The sequence below is a fragment of the Rattus rattus genome, chromosome 17 (genome assembly GCF_011064425.1).
Source record: "Rattus rattus isolate New Zealand chromosome 17, Rrattus_CSIRO_v1, whole genome shotgun sequence".
Classification (NCBI taxonomy): domain Eukaryota; kingdom Metazoa; phylum Chordata; class Mammalia; order Rodentia; family Muridae; genus Rattus; species Rattus rattus.
In genome coordinates, this window is record NC_046170.1 from 12,810,412 (window position 1) to 12,827,649 (window position 17,238).

Sequence of the window (17,238 nt, forward strand, 5' to 3'; positions counted from 1 at the left end):
TTTGAACAATATTCAACAGCATTAGGTAACAAGTGAAAAGTGGATGGGGGAGAGGGGGCGGTGTGTGAGAAGCAGCTGGGGCTGCCTGTGAAGCCCATGAGCAAGGAGGAAATTAATGCTGCAGTTACCACCATTGATCCACGTGACACAGGATGACTGTCCTGTGGTGGCCGATGCTAAGGGAGGAGCTTATGAGCAAGTTGAAGACAGGAGGTAACAGGAGGCTTGGTCACAAATAAAGATTCCCTTCCTCTTATCTCAAATCCTACAGGAGTCTCCAGATTCATGGTTGCCATATCTGCCTGCACATCCCGAGATTATTATCCCAGGACATGATGAGTGTACATCCCCACACACAATCCCTCTAGCCCTGTGGGGTTGGGGGACGAAAGAGATGGCTCAGTTTGACAGTAATGTTGCTGTGCTAACAAATGCACTTCCCCTGGGCACGGTGTCAGTACCAAAATGAGGGCACATCCTGCTGTGACTTCCCTCCCCAACCCCTATGGAACCCAACTGGTGGGAGAGAAGGGGACAAGGCTTTCCCAGCTTATTATATGTGTCCCTTGTCGCATTCTTTCTCTAGTTAAACAGGTGAAACGTGAGAGATAATAAAATCCATCCAGGGAATGTGAGAAGGTCAAAAGTGAAAGGTGAAAGTGCACTACATAGCCTCTCTCACGCACATTGTCACCAGGAAAGGAAAGGTCGACAAATGTAATTGGAAAGAACTACATGGAGGTAGGGGAAAGTGCGGAGGGGGGGCGCAGGGCAGAGGGTGTTGTACTGCCTGCGAATGTGTGATTTTGAGAAGCATTCAGTTGTTGTTAACTGTAAAAGGACACCTCAGAGCATGCATTTCTTATAATTTTTTAATATTTATTTATTTATGGGCGCATGTGCAAAAATGCCACGGTGCACTTATGGAGGACAGAGGACAACTTGCAGAAGTCACTTCTCCTCCCTCTCCTTCAACACAGGTTCCAGGAATAAATCCAAGTCTTCCAGTTTGGCAGGAACCTTTACCTGCTGAGCCATCTTGCTGCCTCTCCTCTAAGGAAAAATTATTATTCTTAATTGTGGACATGTGTGAGGATTCACATGTGAGTGCATTAACTATGGGCCATCCCCCTGGGATAGGAGTTGCACGTGGTTGTGAAACATTCAGTTTGAGTACTGAGCAACAAGTGCTCTAAACTGCTGAGCCTTTTCTCCAGCCCTTTAAAAGAATGAGTGCAGAGGAAATGAAAGAAAGGGGGAAGAAAAAAATTAAAGAGGGGGTTATCACTGTAGTCACTTCCGTTAAAAGAATAAAGCAGGGCTGGAGAGATGGCTCAGCGATTAAGAGCACCTGACTACTCTTCCAGAGGTCCTGAGTTCAATTCCCAGCAACCACATGGTGGCTCACAACCATCTGTAAAGAGATCCGATGCCCTCTTCTGGTGTATCTGAAGACAGAGACAGTGTGCTCATATGCATAAAATAAATAAATCTTTAAAAAAAAAAGAATGAAGGGCCTTTGTAGAAGCAAGCTTTAGCCCATGTGTGAGGAGGACAGGGTTAAAACATTTGGGTGGAGGTTTCACAACGTGGGGGTGGTAAAAAGATTTTAATTCCCTTTGGTAAGCAAAACTTTTATAGTGTTTTATGGGAAAGACTAATATTTAATGGGTTTTACATGCCCAACCTGCTTCACACAGAGAGAATAGGCTTGGATTGGGAGAGGGAAATAGCCCAACTTAAGAATTAGAAAAAAAAAATACTCTGATTTTTCTGGTCAAGCCCAATTCAAGTCTGTTATTTCATCCATCCTTACTGATCTCTATCCAGAGACATTGGATCTATAGTTGTGGGGGCGGGGGTTGAGGACAGCCTGTTGCCTGTGAGAGAGAGAAAACAGTATGTATATTGTTCTGCTTGACCTCTAGCCTTCCCTGCTGCCCTTGCCACCTTTGCTTTCCTCCCAGGTGCTCACGGTCTCGCCTCCCCTAACCTCATGAGCAGCCTGAGGCAACATCTACGATGTTCACAACTGGCTCCCCATTTAACCTTTACAAAGTGTTTGATAAATGTATGTTAAAAGAAGGATAAAGGACTCCTGCTACATTTACTTACTTCTATTTATGTATGTGAGCCTGAGTGAGTTTATGTGCAGGAACTGCTGGAAGCCAGAAAATGACACCAAATCTCCTGAGACTGCAATTACAGAAGATTGTGAGCCACCGTGTGGGTGCTAAGAATTGAACCTGGAGGGCTGGAGATGGCTCAGTGGTTAAGAGCACTCACTGCTCTTCCAAAGGTCCTGAGTTCAATTCCCAGCAGCCACATGGTGGCTCACAACCCTGTCTGATGTTGTCTTCTAGTGTGCAGATATACATGCAAAGTACCCAAATACATAAATAAATAGATCTTAAAAGATTTAAAAATAAAGGAATTGAATCTGGGTCCCCTGGAAGAGCAGCCAGTGCTCTTAGCCATATAGCCATCTCACCATATTTTCTTGAGTTCTGATTGTTTGAGGTCTAGGTGTAGTATTACATACTTTTTTTTTTCTTCTTTTTTTCGGAGCTGGGGACCGAACCCAGGGCCTTGCGCTTGCTAGGCAAGTGCTCTACCACTGAGCTAAATCCCCAACCCCCAGTATTACATACTTTTAATCCAAGCACTTGGGAGGCAGAGGTAAGCCGAGTTGCAAGTACAAGGCCAGCAGCCTGGTCTATATAACAAGTGCAGTCTACATAAGTGCCAAGCCAACCAGAGCTACATCCAGAGCTACATAGGGAGAGTCAGTCTCAAATAAGCAAATCATGAAGTTCTGGAGTTAGAAAGATGGTTTCTCAAGTAAAGACACTTAATACTGAAATCGACAGCTTGAGTTTGATAGCCAGGACCTGCATGGTGGAAGAAAAGAGGAGTACTGAAAATTGTCTTCTGATCTACACATATGTTCCATGGCATCTGGACACACACGCACACGCACACATACATGGACATGTGCACGTGCACGCATACAAAGATGAATGAAGAAAGGATGTTCAGTGCAATGCTACTCTGCAATGTTGAAAACTAGAAAGTATACCAGAGCAATGAATGAATAGTAAGTGTAAAGTTCTGAAAGGTTAGTCAAGCATTGACATGCTAACTTAGGGGCAGTAAGAGAAAAGGTTATATATGAAATCTTGATTACTTGCCAAAAAAAACCCAAAAAACAAATTAGCAGAAAAACCTGGCCTGAGGGCCACTGACAATATTAGCTGTGGAACCCCTAATCCTAACCCCTAACCCCATACCTCTAACCCCTAACCCTAACCAGGGCAGTGATTTAAATTTTCTTACAGGGGCTGGCAAGTTATAAAGCACTGGCTGTTCTTGCAGAGAACCCTGGTTCTATTCTCAGCACACACACAGTGTCTCACATCCATCTATAACTTCAGTTACCAGGGGCAACTGACACCTCTATACTCTAAGGGTACTGGGGGCACACATGGCTTACAGATGCAGTGAAAACCAGCGCGCGCACACACATATACACACACACACACACACACACACACACACACACACACACACAGCTGGGCAGTGGTGGCACATGCCTTTAATCCCAGCACCCAGGAGGCAGAGGCAGGTGGATCTCCAAGTTGAAGGCCAGCCTGATCTACAGAGCAAGTTCCAGGACAGCCAGAGCTACAAAGGGAAAGGCTGTCTCAAAAATAAACAAACAGATACATTTTCTTAAGTATGTTTTTCTGATTCTTACAAAGTTTTTGCAGTAGAAATATATTCTACAATTTGAAAAGAGATGTTTGGGGTTTTAAATGTGCCCAACAAACTAAGAAAAAGTGAAAGGATAGACATCATAAGAACAGAGAATTAGGGCTGGAGCAATGGCTCAGTGGTTAAGAGCACTGACTGCTCTTCCAGAGGTCCCGAGTTCAATTCCCAGCAACGACATGATGGTTCACAACCATCTGTAATAGGATCTGATGTCTTCTTCTGGTGTGTCTGAAGACAGCTACAGTGTACTCATATAACATAAAATAAATAAATCTTTAAAAAACCCAGAGAAGTGTATCCTGGGTGCCAGAAGTCATAGTTACCATAGCATCTGACCATCTTTTCAGCCTCCTAGGCTCTCTAATCTTATCTTACAGATCAATAAATAAAGGAAGTGAAAGTTCAGACTCAAAGAGGTGAAGCTGTTTGCGCCAGGTCACACAGCCAGTGATCCTGGGAGTGTGAACAGCATCTGCCTGGTCTATCTGTGTCTACATTCCAGGCTCATTACTTCACGTCATATGTATACACATACAATCAAACTGGAAGTGGAGCTGTATGTGGTGTGTGTGTGTGTGTGTGTGTGTGTGTGTGTGTGTGTGTGTGTTGCTAGGGATCAAATCTAAGAGCTTCTTTTTAGTACTAAAAGTAAGGATTCCAGCCTAGCCCACAAGCCCTATATATAGCAAGGAGTGAGGTGGAGGCATTGTTCAGCCTGTTGGTGAGGCACTGGACATCTGTTGTTTCAATATTCGTCCACAGAGATCCCCAGAAAATGGGCAAGGCTGGGGCAACCCCTCTCTTCTTGGAGAAGGGAAATGAGACCTGGCCAAGGTTATATGACAAATGAGACATGGCTTTGCAAGCTGCCCACACTCTCTTCCTTCAGCCCTGTCTCATACTCCCACATCCCCTGTCCCCTGCACCACTGATGTCTCTGAGACCAAAGAGTAACCTCTCAAGCAAAGAAATTAACACAGCTTTAAAAAGAGCACATAACTGAACCTGGAGGTGTCCTGATGGGAGACAGTCTACCCCAAGTTGACCTGAGTGGGCTGCTGGGGTTTCACTTGAAAGGGCAGATTATTGGATCTTCATACGTACCTAAATTCCCAGCACCAGGGGGAAATTACTGGGAATGGCTGCAGGAAAGAATTGGATCTTCTGCTTGGTATAATATATTGTCCATACTCTAATCCTTTTAAGCACAGAGACTCCTCTGTAAATGCTCTTTCCACTTTCGTTTTGTATCCCCCCGACTCTTCCCATCTCTGGTCTCCTCCCTAGAATCTACACAACGTTCTCCTTTGCTTTCCTTGACTCCTTTTGTATGCTTTTAAAATGAGAAACGAATGTGAAATCCACTTTCCCCCTTGCAGTGATTTCAAAGGGCGTGAGTGAGGAGTCCAGCAGCCTGGATCTTCAGCTCTGCTGTCATTCACTGTGTACTTTTGGCCCTGAGCTCTTCATCTGTAAAATGGGGTGCAAATCTCTCTCCCAGGGGTGTTATGCAGGTGATAGTGGATGCACATCGAGGTGGAGAATTGCAATTTTCTTATTTCTTAAACTTTTATGTGTATGAGTGGTTTGCCTGCATGTGTGTCCGAGCACCATTTGCATGTCTGGTGCCTGAGGAAGCCAGAAGAGGGTGTCAGATTACTTGAATTTGAGTCACAGACTGATGGGGTGTAATGAATCCAACCTGGGCTCTTTGCAGGAGCCACACATGCTCTTAACTGCTGACTTATTTCTCTAGCTCCCTGCCCCCAACTTTATTCTTTTTAAAGACTATTTCATTTTACTTCATCTCATATTTTGTGTGTATTTTTGCTTCTAAGCTTGTGTATATATATACACTTGCATACCTGGTGCCTGTAAGAGTCAAAAGAGGGTGTCAGATCCCCTGGACTGTGACTTAGAGACAATTGTGAGCTTCCGTGTCAGGGCTGGGAACCAAACCCAGGCCCTCCACAAGCACGAGTGCTCCTAACCACCGAGCCACCCAGCCACCCAATTTTATTCTTTAAGTATTATAAATATATATAGAAGAGGCCTCAATTGCTATGAAGAAGAAGGGACAACAGGTTCTGTACCATCCAAAGATCCTGAAGGGATTGTAGTTCTTTCAGGGAAAGAGTATTCTGTTCACTGCAGTCGACAGACTCTACACTTCCCCTGAAGGCCACTGCCTTGCCAAGCTGTAGGTGATGTTTCTAGCTTGGAGATCTAGAGCTTCAGTAATGTTAGAATTGCCAGATGTGAGAGTACATGCCTTTAATCCCAACACTTGGGAGGCAGAGACAGGCAGATCTCTGAGTTGAAGTCTAGCCTGGTCCACAGAGCCAGTTCCAGGACAACCAGGGCTACAGAAAGACACTCTGTCTCAAACCAACGATAAACAAGTATTGTCAGAATCTCTATGGTTGCTGATCAACCCCAGTATCCAGAGTATGAGTCTTGTACCCCTACCCTGAGGTCAGATCTGTATTGAGAGCCCCTTTCTGCTCTTGGGTCAAAGAGGGCAACTTTGAGGTCTAGCAAATCACTGAGGTCAGCTCAGCTGACGAGCTATCCATTAATGAAACATCTTTATCTAGGGAAGTGGAAGAGGAAATTGAGAGAGTCAGGCATACAGAGGAGCCAGGTAGGTGAGATGAAAGGTCAGCCAAGAGCAGAAACAAAAACAGCAGCCCCTGGCCAATGTCTGACCAGCAGAGAGATTTTACACATGGTTCATCAGTTCTCTTGGGCATAGGGCCCTGGGTGCAACTATTTGTCTGTCCTTCCATCCACCCATCTGTTAATCTTCCCCAGACTGTCTGCTGAGGCCTATCCAGAAACAGTCTTATCCTTGGCACAAGGCCACATGTTAAGATGAGTCAGATTGGGCCTACTGGAGTCAGTGGGTGGAAGACAGAAGACATACCAAGACGAGGGATACAGCAAGGACCAGGGCTGGTGGATGGGGAAAGGTTGGGCCAAGGCAGGTCTTAAGGTACCTTGACTACAAAGGGAAGGGCCTTAGTGCCCAGCAGGGGCATTGATGTCCACGAAGAGGCAAAGAGAACACACAAATAGCACGTTTTAGGAAGACAAGCAGAAAGTCCCTGAAGGAGGGAGGGAGGCTCCAGAGCATGAGAGGAGGCTGGGAGGCAAGACTGGGTCTGCGATTCCACTAGAATGTCTTCAGTGGGTCTAGCCTCCTGCCAGCACACTGGTTGATGCTGTTACTTTCTACTTTTATTTCAGGGTTCTAATTGCCCTTGGGCCAAGGGTTTAAAGATTGCCAATCCTATGCCTGTTTCCCACATCTACTCCAAGATGCCCAGATCCTCATATCCACAGGATCCCCTTGTCCTCGAAGCTTCTGAAATGAGACAAACTGGGTATGAACGCCTGACGCTCCAGCTAGCCGACCTTGGGCAAGTCATCCGACCTTTTCCTGCCTCAGTCCCCTATTGTGTTCTATAGCAGCAGTATAGGCGCTATGGCTGGAAGAGGTGGCTATATCACAGGAAGGACCCAAAGCTTGACCCAGCACCACCACAGCATCTGGAAAAACAGGCTAAGTAAGCTTCAGTTCTAGACGTTTGCGGGTCAGTGGAGCAGGGAATCTGGGGACCCAACATCCAGGTCTTCAATGATGGATAAGCCTGGGGTGGAGGATGCAGTGTGAAATCCTGTAGTCCTCAATGTGGATGGTATCTCCTGTCCCAGAGTTCCTATATGTGCTGACAAAAAGGGAAGGAGGGTGGTGGGGACTCAGAACCGATAAGAGATGAGGAGTAGGCTTATCTCTTCATGACCTCCTATCGCGACCTGGGACTTCACTGGCCAGTGGGCGGGTGGGGGCAGGGCAGGACCAGCCTCTTTGCACTGTTGGGGGGTGGGGGCGGGTCCCTGGGGAACCGCCTCCTCCCCGCCCGCCGCCACTTAAGAGGCTGCTCCACAGCAGCAAGCGAGGCCGGAGCGGCAGACCGAGCGAGCGGACAGAACGGAGTCGGCAGGTGCAGGGCCGCGGAGACAGCAGCGGCATGACCGGCCACCACTGTTGGGGCTACGGCCAGGACGACGGTAGGCGCAGACCCCTGGTTCTCACCCAGCTGGATTCACTGCGACCCGCGCGTCCGACCAGGTTTTTCGGAACCCGCAAGCCCCACGCTCCAGAACCCACTCGGACCTCTCTCTCTCGTGCAGTCCTCAGAACCCAACCCCTGCCCTGCTTCCTCTGATCCGGGCGCAAAGTCCGTGCTGGCCCCGGGCCTGCCCGCGAACCACTGGGTAGCTGAGCGCGTCCGGCCGCCGCCTCCGCGCAGCGCGGGACTGCAGCGCTGGCTCCCACCCGGCCCCGCACTCTCGCTCCCCCGGCGTGCGCAGCGCTTGCAGGTGGCTTAGGGCGACGGGGGCGGGAGGGGGGTGGCCGAGTCGCAGCGCCGTGCGCGGGTGTCATTGCGGGGAGCGCGCACAACGGGTATGCAAGGACCTCCCCGGAGCTGGGCTCCGTGTCCCCACGAAAGAGTTTCCCCATTGGAGTGTCCGAGCTGCGGTACAGACTGGTATGCGGGGAAAGAGGGAGAAGGGCACTTCGGGACACAACGGGAACGTCTGGGTTTCTACACCTAGTAGAGTGTTTCAGTGTGTCCTAAGTGAGTGGGGCCATGGGTACCGGGTCTGGCCAAGAGGACCGTTCCCCAATTCTACCTTAGTTTCCTAGGCATGCAGAGAGAGTATGGTGAGCCAGACAGCTTGAGTGTGGGTCTGGGGCAGGTCAGCTCCGTTTGGGTGGGTTTCTTGCCAAGAAGAGATAGGGTGCGGGGCAAGGAAGGGCTTCTCTATTTCCCAGAGAAGAAGGATGATCACCCAGGATCCTGATTGTCAGGAGGGGAACCCAGGCAGGAAAGTGGAGAGGGGAGCAAGTGCTGGAGGGGGTACTATTCCTCCAGCCCCACTTTTTCCAGGGATGGTGACTTTGTGAGAGCAATTGAACATCCTGGGCTATTTACTGTCTGTGGTAGGAAATTGCAACTGACCAGAGGGAATCCCATGGTTGTTGCATTTTCTGCCCTCTTTGGGACCCTCAAAGACTAAGAATCATGTTTTTTGGAAGGACAACCTTAGATTTGGACATACTAGACTGGTCAGTGACATTCAGGGTAAAAGGGGGTGACAGAGACCAGCAGAGATGGCAAGAGAGGCAGAGAAATGCCAGGTTAATAAAAGACCATCTTCTGCCTGCAATGCATTGGATCCACTTTTAAGTGCCGCCCTGCCGCCCTGCCGCCCCCGTAGTCCCAGTGCCCGTTCCTAACCTTCCTACTAGCCTTGTCCTCTAGCTCTGTGCTTTGAGCATCCTTGAACAGCTTGTTCTCTTCAGGCACCTACCCCTCACGCAGTCAGACCTGAACGGTCCAGCTCAGGAAAGGGAAGGACAGAGGACAGAGGTGCCCAAACGCTGCAGCGCTCACAGGGCTTCAAAAATAACCCACTAGGGCTGGGCCACCATTCTGAGTCATCCATTGGGGACACAGCTCTGTCGGCACCTGCTGCTGTTTTCTCAGGAAAACTTAAGAAGCCAAAAAGGGGGAGAAGCACCAGCTGGCAGTAGCTCTAAAAATAGGCTGCCTCTCAGGATGTTCCCCAGGGAGATGCTGAGCCTCCCCACTGCAGATGGAGTCTCTGGGAGGCAGGTGGTGGGTGCCTGTGGGTGTGCATGCAGGTGTGTGTGTGTGTGTGTGTGTGTGTGTGTGTGTGTGTACATACATGCATTCTTGGGTATATGTGTGCATGGGTATGCGGTCCTCTGTGGTCCCTTCATTGGGATTCCAGTAGAAGGTGTTTATGTATGAGGGTGTATGTGTGTATGTGTCAGATGTATTCCTCAGGGTTGAGGTGTATGCAGGAAAAGCTTGGACCTTCATGATCTGCTCAGTCCTGGTCACTGCATATTCATGCATATATGTATGTACACAAGAAGATCTATATGGACTTGTCAGCACATGTTTGAAGAAGACAGGTAGAGGCAGTCCATACAGATGCTATATGTTTATACCCATGCATGTGACATGCTGTGTGCTTATACTGGTATATACATACATACATACATACATACATACATACATACATACATAAGCACACATGGCTGGCATGGCTGACCCCCAGTTTCTCATTTATGACATAAACCCCATGCTGCTTTCTACCCTACAAAGTTGTGGTTGTGAGGAGAAAACACATCCCCTACCGAAAGCCAGGTTGATGAGAGTTTTTATTATTCCAAATGTCAAGTATGTGCTAAGTTCCTTGGGGTACAGGAAGAGGCCAAATTGCTGATAGGGTTAAGTAAAACAGAGAGGCTTCAGATGCCCAAGGGCTTCCCTGAGTGTTTGCTGGGGGTTGGGTGGAGTTACTCTCTGGAACCACCTCTGAGCTTATGGCTGTGTTATATGCCCTGTCCTACAGTACTTCTCTGGGCTCATATCCATGTTGGGGAAGGGAATGGGAGGGATTTGAAAGCTGTTTCCCTGACAAGGTAATGGCAGGTGAATGAAGAAATGAAAGAGGTGGGATTAGGATTCAGGGTTGTGCTCCCCAGAGCTTGTCTTATCCCCCAAAAGCTTGGCTGGCCTGAGTCCTTGACCCTTCTCTACCTATAGGCCCTTCAAATTGGCACAAGCTGTATCCCATCGCCCAGGGAGACCGCCAGTCACCCATCAATATCATATCCAGCCAGGCAGTGTACTCACCCAGCCTACAGCCACTGGAGCTTTTCTATGAAGCCTGCATGTCCCTCAGCATCACCAACAATGGCCACTCTGTTCAGGTGGACTTCAATGACAGTGATGACAGAACCGGTAAGTGGCCCCTGCCAAGACCTGGCACCAATCCATCCCCTTTGGGCTCACACCACCTCGGGCGGGCAGTCTTAGGAGGGGCAGCTTGCTGTGGTAGGGAAGTTAAGCTCTCCACTCTCACTGGCTGTGGTAAAGCCTGGAGCTCAGCCTCAGCCCCTCACTGCATAAAATGGAGCAATAAAATCTACAGACATAGAGGAAGCAGTAAAAAAAAAATTGAAATGATGTTTATAGTCCTGAGTAAAACAGATGTTCAAGAAATGCTAACCCCTCCCTTCTGCTCCTCTCAGAGCTTCAGATCAGTTTTGTTTTCACTCTTAGCCACTCACTGACCTGCCTGTGGCCTGGACCCCAGCCCTCTTCACTGTGATCAGGACAGGCCCCCAAAGGAAGAGGAGGACTGAGGTGTTCTCTGTGTCCAAGTACATGCTAGAATTCAGGCAGCCACACCTGGGTGGCGGTGGTGCATGCCTTTAAGCCCAGCCCTCAGGAGGCAGAGGCAGGCAGATCTCTGAGTTGGAGGCCACCCTGGTCTAGTACTGAGCAAGTTTCCACAAGGGCTACATAGAGAAACCCTATCTCAAATAAAAACACACAAAAAGAATTCTGCTAGCCTCTCATTTGGTCTTCCCAAGAACCCATTACAGTGACTGAGGCTCAGTTGTAGAGCATTACCCAGTATGCACAAGGCCCTGCATCAACCCATCTGGGGCTAGGGATACAGCTTAGTTGGGACAGTGCTTGCTTAAAATGCAAAATTCCCTGGGTTGGAGCCCCAGCATCTCATAAAACCTAGGTTCACTAGTACATACTTGTAATCCCAGAACTCCAGAGGTGGAAGTGAAAGGATACAAGTTCAAGGACAGCCTTGGCTACATAGTGAGTTTGAGGCCAGCCTGGGTTAGTGATCCCATCAACAATACCTCTCTGCCACCCCATCAGATGGGTTAGCAAATCCTCAGTAAGGGGAGAAAGCCTAGCAGACCCCTAGGAGCAAAGGACAAAGCACCCCTTCATACTGACTCTAGAAAAAGTTTCACACAGAGCCCCAGACATAGTTTATGGAGAAGCAGTCTATTCGCCGGAACATACCTGCTACAGCTTCATAGGTCCCTCCAACTTATCCCTGACCTTCAAGGTCCTCTTCATAATGGTCTAGAGTGAGGCCTGCAGGAAATTGTGGCAATACCTTCAGAGGCCTCTTTGCTTTAGGACTAGAGTCCAGGTTTCCAGAATAAATCCTAGGCCAAGGCCTTAGGAAAAACTGTATAGTGAAGGAACAAACATTCTTATCACAGAGTCTGTGAGAGAGTGAGTGGGGTGAGAAGAGAAACTGTTAGAGGTTTTTTTTTATGTAAGGAAATATAATTTATTTTATCATTTTTATTTATTTTTGCTCTTCCCTGACCCCTAACCAATGAAAGCATTCAGGAGAACTTAGCTGTCAAACAGAAAATCAGGAGAAAAGAAAGCCCAGCCTTTCACAAGGAGAATGACTTTAGTTACTTAGCTCTGAGTCCCCTTGTTAGATATTAAAAAAAAGAAGAAGAAGAAAAGAAAAGAGACTGGGATGTAGTTTTTCCAGAAGAGGCAAGCCTAGCTGAGCTTTGGAAAAAAGAGACTACATATTACCTAGTTTTGTATTCTAAGAAGAGTCTCGGGAAGGCAATAAGGGACCCTGGATGACCCTGGGTGGCAGTTATGTTGGAGCAGTTTTCATGGCTGTCCCTTAGAACAGCCTTTCAGAGGTTCAACTCAGCCTCTTTGTCTTAGGACCGGAGTCCAGATTTCCAAGGCAAATGCCCAGGCAGAGGCCTTAGGGAATAGTCTTCAGTGAGTATTTAGATTAACTGGTCTGAGGATTCACACTATAGGCCTGGCTGGAGCTCTGCTTCCCCAGGGAGCCAGTGGAAAGAGGAAGACAGGTGGATCTCTGCCATGATCCACTGTAGGTTACTGTGGAGGTCAAGTGGGCTGAGACCCACAGAGCTTCAAATGCATAGAGAGTTCGCAGTGAGCAGCAGAACGTCTGCAATCGTATAAAGTGGCTGTTCTCAGTCTGTGGAAACTGATCCTTTGGAACTGTGGATCGAATGACCCTCTCAAAAGGGTCACTTAAGACCATCAGAAAACACAGATATTTACATTACTATTTATAACAGTAGCAAAATTACAGCTATGAAGTAGCAACAAAAAGAATTTTATGGTAGGGGGCAGTCATCCCAACAAGAGGAACTGTATAATGGGTCAGAGCATTAGGGAGGTTGCAAACCACTGATACAAAGTAAGAAGTGGGACACCCCTCTGGCACCATCCTGTAGGGTTAGGAGAAGTATGCTCAGACAGGTTGAACCCTGCAGCTGGATCTGCAAGTCTCCGGACCACAGAAGGCTAATGTTCCGTGCAGAGCCATCAAGCTTAGGCCCTGATCTCTTTTGTACTATAACCTTGGATAGCCTGCTTCTGACATAAAGTAGCAGAGATGGACCTCTGGACTTTGTCCTGGTCACCAATTGTGAAGTGGCCTAGTGGAACTGAGCTTAGAGATGTCACTTGATCCTAGGAGCTCACATTCAGGCCTAGTAGGGCAGAGCCTTTCCACACACAGATCTCTTTCAGATGGAAATTCTATCAGTCCCAAGAGGCCTTATGTGTAGCCCTAGATCACCAGCTCTGAAGGTGAGAAAGTTACAAAATCACCATGGCTGGGGTCCTCCAAAGAGGCTGTTTGTACAGGAGGCCCCAGAACTGACTGGGGATGTAGGGACTCTCATGAATGAGCCTCCTGTTCCAAGGCATGTTCTAGCGAGGCTCCGGTTGGAGGGAAGCAATGAAGCCTGGTTGGTGGGGCACAGAAGCTATGGGTTTGCACGGTGGGTATGTGATCTTGCCTCAGTTTCCTCCTTTCCAGCCAGGCAAGGTGACACACCCCTTTAATTCCCAGCACTGGGAGACAGAAGCAGGCAGATCTCTGTGAGTTCAAGGCCAGCCACAGGCCAGTCTGAGATACGTAGTGAGACCTTGTCTCAAATAAATAATAAAATAATAACAAAAGCAAGATAAAATTGGTCCCAAAATAAATTCTGTGCCTCCTGAGCTACCGAGATAACTAAAAAAGTATTTGTTCCCATTCAGCCGAGGGTCAGGCCCCCAGAAATGGGGTGCCTATTGTTGTAGGAACAAAGGGTCTGAGAAACTGGAGGCCAGCTTCCACAGGAAATCTGACTGGAGTTGGTTGGGAGGGTCCAATACAAAGCCCTACTCTATCAGAACAGGCTCCTTAACTATTCAGTAGGCTCTCACACCTTCTGCCTTGGCCCAGGCTGGGAGTCACACTGGAGGGACTGGAGGGACAAATCCATGTCCTATCCAGCAAGCTTTCCTCATGGAAGATACAGTCCTGAGCCAGGCTTGGTAGTGCGTGCCTGTGATCTTAGCTACTCTGGAGGCTGACGCAGGAGAACAGTAGCAACTTAGCAGCTTAGCAAGACTCTACCTCAAAATAAAAAAGTCCAAAAAGCATTGGCGATTAGCTCAGTGGTAGAGTGCTTGCCTACAATATTTGAGGCCCTAAATTCAATCCCCAAGACAGATAAATTATGGAGCAAGCCCTTGGTTGGGATATAGCTCATCAATAGAGTGCTTGTCTAACATGCATAAAGCCCTGGGTTTGATCCCCACCATCACAAACACACAGATACACACACAGCCCTAGGTTTGATTCCCAACATCACACACACACACACACACACACACACACAGCACACAGTCCCTACCTGGACTGCCTGGGTCCTGGCACTGTCACTCACCAAGCTGATGCTCTCCTATATAAATGGCTACATCACACTTCTCTCCACAGTGGTTGCCGGGGGCCCTCTGGAAGGGCCCTATCGTCTCAAGCAGCTCCACTTCCACTGGGGCAAGAAGCGTGACGTGGGCTCAGAGCACACAGTGGATGGCAAGTCCTTCCCCAGTGAGGTGAGATCTTTTTCACTGCATCCCTCTGTTGCCTGGGGAAGAAGGGTATATGGGATAGTGGGGTTGGCTGGGGTTCAAGAATGCCTGTAGAAGGGCTCTGAAGAACATGTGGAGGAGCACCTGGAGCCTTTAGGAGAACCCCCCCCCCACCGCCCCATCTGCATGCTGTCCACACGTACCTGAACTACACATGCTGGAGTTTTAGGACAGACCCAGAATGGGATGGACACTGCCTGTGGTTCTCCAGGGACTCTCTAGGATCCTGAGGTTGTAGCCCCACCTCTTGCAGAGGGAGCAAGGGAAGACTGATTTCATGCCCTTGCTGTTTCTGGAGGCACTCAGCCCTGGCCTGGCCTGGCTTGTTCTTGCCTCTCCAGCTTCATCTGGTTCACTGGAATGCCAAGAAGTACAGCACTTTTGGGGAGGCGGCTGCAGCCCCTGATGGCCTGGCTGTGGTTGGCATCTTCCTGGAGGTGGGTGGTGGATCCCCAGGGCTGGGAAGAGTATGGGAGACTCATGTTCCCTTAGTTTTGGAATGAAGGGATGAGGGCTCACACCGTCTTCTTCCGGACAGACAGGAGACGAGCACCCGAGCATGAACCGCCTGACAGATGCACTCTACATGGTTCGGTTTAAGGTGAGACCGGCAGGTTTGCTGTTCCTATCTGGAGCGGCCAGCTGGTGAGAGAGGGTGGTTGAGACTGGCTCATGGAGTGGCCCATTCACTTTTGCATTCTGGCATCACCCCTAGCTAAGACCCAGTGTGAGGGCTGGTTCCTCAGGCCACGGATCTGGCCTTCTTCATCAGGACCCCATGGGTGCCTAGCATAAGACATCTAATCATATGGACGGTGGTCTGCACCTCTTCCCAGTGAGGGCATCCAATGGGAAGGGTATGAACAGGATGACCAGAGAGCCTCCGAAGCCACAGTTTTTACATGTAAGCAAACCAGAGAGCCTGGCCCTGGCTGGGAGGAAGCACCCAGGGTCACAGCTATTTGCCTACAGTTTACATCATCATGTCAAGAAGAGGCCCAAATGTTACTGAAAGCAATGAGCAAGGAAACCCCTGGGCTGGTCTTGGTAGGAGCTCTGTACTAATTCCTGGGTTCTCATCCTTCTCAGGACACCAAAGCCCAGTTCAGCTGCTTCAACCCCAAGTGCCTGCTGCCCACCAGCCGGCACTACTGGACCTATCCTGGCTCCCTAACCACACCCCCACTCAGCGAAAGTGTCACTTGGATTGTGCTCCGCGAGCCTATCAGAATCTCTGAGAGGCAGGTGAGTCTTCCCAGAGTTCCACGGATACAAACATTCAGATTCCAGCCCTGGCAGGATGACTCCCAACCAGCAAGATGTGGTCTGGGCCTGTCCGTTTGGCCATCATTTTGACTACTAAACCATAGGATCTTTGATTGATGTCAGCTTGGTTGCTAGTCCCGAGGACCCAACCACGGCAGGAAGGGAAGTGGCCTGATCCTGGGATCACAGTGCTGCAGTCAGAAAGCTGCAGTTGCCCAAATGCCTCAGTTGGACAAGATCAGAACAAGCCTTCTGGTCTCCTGTTCAGGGGCCCATTCAGAAGCAAATAACTAAGGTTGACTCTCAAAGAAAAGAAAGGGCTGGGAGAGTGGAGTCACACAGGAGAAGCAGAGGGTAGAGCTCCCTGAGCAGCATCTGGGATCCTAGAGAGAAAGAGCACCCCGCCCATCCCCACCCTGACCATCCTTTTTGTCTTAAGATGGAGAAATTTCGGAGCCTGCTTTTCACCTCAGAGGACGATGAGAGGATTCATATGGTGAACAACTTCCGGCCACCACAGCCGCTTAAGGGCCGAGTGGTCAAAGCATCCTTCCAGTCCTGAATTTCCCACCCACCCAGCCAGCCACTGGGGCACCATCCTCCCAAGGGCTTCCATGTCAGCAGACACCAAACATCTGAGGCCCGCTCCGGAGGGGTGGAGGGTGCTACAGGCCCTCCTTCAGCTGGCTTGCTCCTTGACCACATTGAAGGGTTCTGAATAGAACTCTTGAGTAGGGGGTCGCCTCCTGCTGCCCTGGAGGCTGGAAGAACAGGAACTGAGCATAGCCCAAGCCTGGACTGCCTCTGTTCCCCCAGACCCAAAGGCCCTGAGAACTTCCTCTTGTCTTCCCTGCTGGCTGTATCAGCAGCCCCAACTGGAGTTCACACTGTGATGGCCAAGACACAGCTCCCCGGGGGGTAGGCAGCTGTCTCAGCCATAAAGACTCAAGCAATAATTAGAGGTGGGCAGAGCTGCCCACTCTGCATTACCTCTTCTGCAGGCCTCTGCCATACATGCACCTCACTGCCAGGCCATTACTATAGCACCCAGATGCTGGAGGCGATGTGGCCTCCTCCAGCCATCTGCTGCCACGGGCAGGCCCTGGCTTTTGCTTATATACTATCTCCCTTCGTTCCTACCCAGCCACCAAAGCCACCTACATAACAAGCCACTCATGTACTAGCAAATAAATTCATTTATTCATGGAACAGATTCTCCCCGAGTGTCTGTGCTGTGTCCAGTACTGTTCTAGGCTCTGGGGAGCGGGTGGTAGTGAGTCAAGAAGGGACTAGCACTGACTGGGGTAGAAGCTGTGGGAACAGTGTGAGAAGCTCC

The 17,238-nt window shown here is 49.2% G+C and overlaps 1 protein-coding gene across 1 annotated transcript; it reads left to right on the forward strand.

Annotated features, from left to right (window-relative positions):
* Window positions 1-7,734: 7,734 nt before the first annotated feature.
* Ca7 (carbonic anhydrase 7) lies at window positions 7,735-16,479 on the forward strand. Its single transcript, XM_032887983.1, has 7 exons — window positions 7,735-7,848; window positions 10,425-10,622; window positions 14,482-14,600; window positions 14,978-15,073; window positions 15,175-15,237; window positions 15,726-15,881; window positions 16,342-16,479. The coding sequence occupies exons 1-7, from the start codon at window positions 7,809-7,811 to the stop codon at window positions 16,462-16,464; spliced, it is 795 nt and encodes a 264-aa protein (XP_032743874.1). The 5' UTR covers window positions 7,735-7,808; the 3' UTR covers window positions 16,465-16,479.
* Window positions 16,480-17,238: the final 759 nt, after the last annotated feature.

Bases quoted from the DNA above. Each gene is read 5' to 3' on its own strand.
- Ca7 (XM_032887983.1), top strand. From the start codon at position 7,809: ATGACCGGCCACCACTGTTGGGGCTACGGCCAGGACGACG. The intron at 15,074-15,174 runs GTGGGTGGTGGA...TCTTCCGGACAG, and splicing joins TGGTTGGCATCTTCCTGGAG to ACAGGAGACGAGCACCCGAG. The intron at 15,882-16,341 runs GTGAGTCTTCCC...TTTTGTCTTAAG, and splicing joins TCAGAATCTCTGAGAGGCAG to ATGGAGAAATTTCGGAGCCT.